Source organism: Chiloscyllium plagiosum, chromosome 5, assembly GCF_004010195.1.
Source record: "Chiloscyllium plagiosum isolate BGI_BamShark_2017 chromosome 5, ASM401019v2, whole genome shotgun sequence".
Lineage (NCBI taxonomy): Eukaryota > Metazoa > Chordata > Chondrichthyes > Orectolobiformes > Hemiscylliidae > Chiloscyllium > Chiloscyllium plagiosum.
The window spans coordinates 121,267,544-121,271,697 of NC_057714.1; the positions used below are offsets into that span (position 1 = coordinate 121,267,544).

The following is a 4,154-nucleotide window of genomic DNA, read 5'->3' on the forward strand; positions in this document are numbered from 1 at the left end:
CCCCCACCTTGTCTCAGTCCCAACCCTCGAACTCAGCACCATCTTCTTGACCTGCAATCTTCTTCCTGACCTCTCCGCCCCCACCCCACTCCGGCCTATAACCTCCTTCCACCTATCGCATTTCCAACGCCCTTCCTCCCTACCTTTTATCTTAGCCTGCTTGGCACACTCTCCTCATTCCTGAAGAAGGGCTCATGCCCGAAACGTCGATTCTCCTGCTCCTTGGATGCTGCCTGACCTGCTGTGCTTTTCCAGCAACACATTTTCAGCTCTGATCTCCAGCATCTGCAGTCCTCACTTTCTCCTAGAGAGTCACTGGACCCAACACGTTAATTCTGATTTCTCTTCCCCACGGGTGCTGCCAGACTTGCTGTGTTTTGCCTTCAATTTCTGTTCTGGTTTCTGATTTTGAGCATCCAGAGTTCTTCGGGAATGTTTGTTCAATATTTTGGCCTCAATGGTGTCCTGTGGCGGAGAATTCCACAGGCTCACCACTCTCTGGGTGAAGACATCCCTCCTGCTCTCTGAGCTGTCTTGTGTCCTGCCATCCCCTGGTCCTGAGCTCGGTTGCTGTGGGCCTGACGTTGGTGTGTTGTTCCTACAGATCCCCGAGCTGCTGGAAGTGTTACACATCCGCCTCCAGGCCATCATGCAGGAGCAGGTGAAGGCTTCCGTTCTGCAGACGGTCTCTCTCTTGGCATCGCAGAACCTTCCTGCCGTGATATCCAGTCTCCTCAGCTACCCGCTGCCCTTTGATAAGTAAGTGACAGATACAGTACGGTCAGCACGACCCCCTCGTGTTCAGACTTCGACACTGAGTGCTGGGGAAGTGTTACTGAGCTACACGTGATATCAGCGCAAATATACAGGCAGGAGCTGGCCACTCTGCCTGTCTCATCAGCTCCATTCAGTCAGATTGTGACTGATCTGATTACTCTTATCCCCAATAACCTTTCACCTCAAACATCTGGCTGCTTTTGCCTTGGCAATGTTCCACGGCTCTGCTTCCACCACCTTTTCAGGGAGAGAGTTCCAAAGATTGAGAAGTGCTGTTGGAGTGAAAGACAGAGATAGAGGAGCAAAATTAGACCATTCAGCCCATCAAGTCTGCTCCACCATTCCATCATAGCTAATATGTTTTTCACCCCATTCTCCTGCCTTCTCCCCGTAATCCTTGATCCCTTCACTGATCAAGGGCCTATCTATCTCTCTCTCGTGACAACATTACATTTGATTAAGAAAGCGAATGTAATGTTGTCATTTACCTTGAGGGTTGGAATATAACAGCAGTGATGTGCTACTGAGACTTTATAAAGCTCTAGTTAGGCGCCATTTAGAAAGCTCTGTCCAGTTCTGGGCCCCACACCTCAGGAAGGACATATTGGCACTGGAACGTGTCCAGCAGAGATTCACACGGATGATCCCTGGAATGGTAGACATTGAGGGGAGATCTAATAGAAACTTACAAGATAATGCATGGCGTAGAAAGGCTGGATGCTGGGAAATTCTGTTAAGCGGGGCTACTAGGACCCGCTTAAATTCTGTTAAGCTTAAATTCTGTTAAGCTGGGCACAGCCTTAGAATTAGCGGGGGTCAATTTAGAACGGAAATGAGGAGACATTTCTTCAGCTAGAGAGTGGTGGGCCTATGGAATTCACTGCCACAGAGCACAGTGGAGGCTGGACGTTAAATGTCTTCAAGGCAAAGATTGATAAATTCTCAATCTCGCAAGGAATTCGGGGATACGGGGAGAGTCCGGGTAAGTGGGGTTGGAATGCCCAGCAGTCATAATTGATGGGCCAAATGGCCTTATTTCCACTCCTATGTCTTATGGTATTAAGTGCACTCAATGATGTGGCCTCCACAGCCCTCTGCGTCAATGTGGTCCACTGATTCCCCACCCTGTGGCTGAAGAAATTCTTCCTCATATCTTCACTCTGAGGCTGTGCCCTGATCTCGCCTGTTAGTGGAAACATTATCTCCATGTCCACTCTGTCCAGGCTCCTTAGTATCTGGAAGTTTCTTCCCCTCCGCTTGAAGCAAGTTGTCCCTTACGCCCGTTTATTAACCCGGGCTCCAACTTTGGGATATTTCTGACAGCAGCCGCGTTCTCTTCACAACGACCTGGTCAGGCCCCCTGGCATCATGTATGTTTCAGTCAAGCCACTTGTTCCCTTTCAGAGAAGGTTCTGGTTCGACTGGAAGTGGTTCTGGTTCCTGGAGTGGCAGTACCACCTCTGCCCGCGCGTTTGAGGCTGGGTCTATGTTTGTTGTAGTTTAGAGGAATGAACAATGATTGGTTGAAACATGGAAGAGTCTGAGAGGATGTTAGAGGGCTGTGAGAGAGTAAAACTAGGGGTCATGGGTCTCCCACAATCTGAGGATTGAGAGACTGTTGGAGTTGTCTGCCCCAGAGAGGTGGTAGTGTTGCAGAATATTTCAAAGGAAGTGGAAGATAAACTCTACTGACGGAGTTAAATGGCCCATGGGTACAGACTGGGAAGTGAAGTTGAGACAGTAATCTAGTCAGTCGCAGTCTTGTTGTGGTCTTGACTTGGTCGAGACTCTGTGTTTGGTTGTGGATGTTACTACAAACGTTGTCAAAGGCAGAACGTAAGAACCAGGAGCAGGAGTAGCCGTCTGGCCCTTTGAGCCTGCTCCACAATTCAATAAGATCAGGGCTGATCTCCACTTACCCGCCCTCTCACTACAGCCTTTTTTTCCTTTACTGTTTAAGAAAAATCTAACTTAGCTTTAAAAACGTTTACTGAAGTAGCGTCGACCAGTTCCCTGGGCAGGGAATTCCAAAGGTTCACAACCCTCTGGGTGAAGAAGTTCCTCCTCATTACGGTCTGAAATCTGCTGGCCTGAATTTTGAGGCCATGTCCTTTTCTCTTAGTTTCACCTGCCAATGGAGACAACCTCCCTGCTTCTAACTCATCTATTCCCTTCAAAATATGTTTCTAAGATTCCCCCCGCCTCATTCTTTTGAATTCTGCTGAATATAATCCCAGTCTATTTAGTCTCTCCTCATAAGCCAACCCCCTCAACTCTGGAATCAACCCTGTGAACCTCCTCTGCACCCCCTCCAGTGCCAGTACATCCTTTCTCAAGTAAGGAGTCCAAAACGGCACACAGTACTCCAGGTGTGGCCTCACCAGCATCTCATACAGCTACAATATAACCTCCCTGCTTTTAAACTCCATACCTTTTTAGCAATGAAGAACAAAATTGCATTTGCCTTCCTTAATGACCTGTTGTACCTGCAGACCATCCCTCTGTGATTCATGCACAAGGACACCCAGGTCCCTCTGCACAGCAGCATGCTGCAATAACTGCTGTCTTCAAGGAGGATAGGAAGCTGCAGAAAGGTTTAGCAGGATGCAGGTTCAGGTGGGGGGGTGGGGGGGGGAGCATGGTGGCAGGGACCAGAGACTGTCAGATTGCGGTTAATGGAGAGCCCTTGCCCTCCCAGGCCTGCGGGGGAGATGTGGCAGTCGCTGGCGGGAGATGGGACCCTGGCGAGGAAATCTCTGGAATTCCTAATGGAGCGATTGAACAAACAGTTGCCGTACGATGAGAAGAGGGAATCGATGCTGCGCAAGAGTGTCACACGGTTCGCCACAATCCAGCCGCTGGTGGTAGGTCTGGGCACTCAGTCCACACTCCTCCAATCCCCTCGCTCTGCATCCTCCAATCCCCTCACTCTGCGACCTCCCCACTGTGTCCAATCCCCTCACTCTGCGACCTCCCCACTGCGTCCAATCCCCTCACTCTGCGACCTCCCCACTGCGTCCAATCCCCTCACTCTGCGGCCTCCCCACTGCGTCCAATCCCCTCACTCTGCGTCCTCCCCACCGCGTCCAATCCCCTCACTCTGCGTCCTCCCCACTGCGTCCAATCCCCTCACTCTGCGTCCTCCCCACTGCGTCCAATCCCCTCACTCTGCGTCCTCCCCACTGCGTCCAATCCCCTCACTCTGCGTCCTCCCCACTGCGTCCAATCCCCTCACTCTGCGTCCTCCCCACTGCGTCCAATCCCCTCACTCTGCGTCCTCCCCACTGCGTCCAATCCCCTCACTCTGCGTCCTCCCCACTGCGTCCAATCCCCTCACTCTGCGTCCTCCCCACTGCGTCCAATCCCCTCACTCTGCG

The 4,154-nt window shown here is 51.3% G+C and overlaps 1 protein-coding gene across 1 annotated transcript in view; it reads left to right on the plus strand.

Annotated features, from left to right (window-relative positions):
* The window catches only part of LOC122550347 (maestro heat-like repeat-containing protein family member 1), an 81,704-nt gene that overhangs the window by 61,702 nt on the left and 15,848 nt on the right, over positions 1–4,154 (plus strand). Inside the window, exons 28-29 of the mRNA XM_043691076.1 lie at positions 414–759; positions 3,476–3,861. Coding sequence (XP_043547011.1) covers positions 414–759; positions 3,476–3,861 — 732 coding nt within the window. The remainder of the gene's footprint in view (positions 1–413; positions 760–3,475; positions 3,862–4,154) is intronic.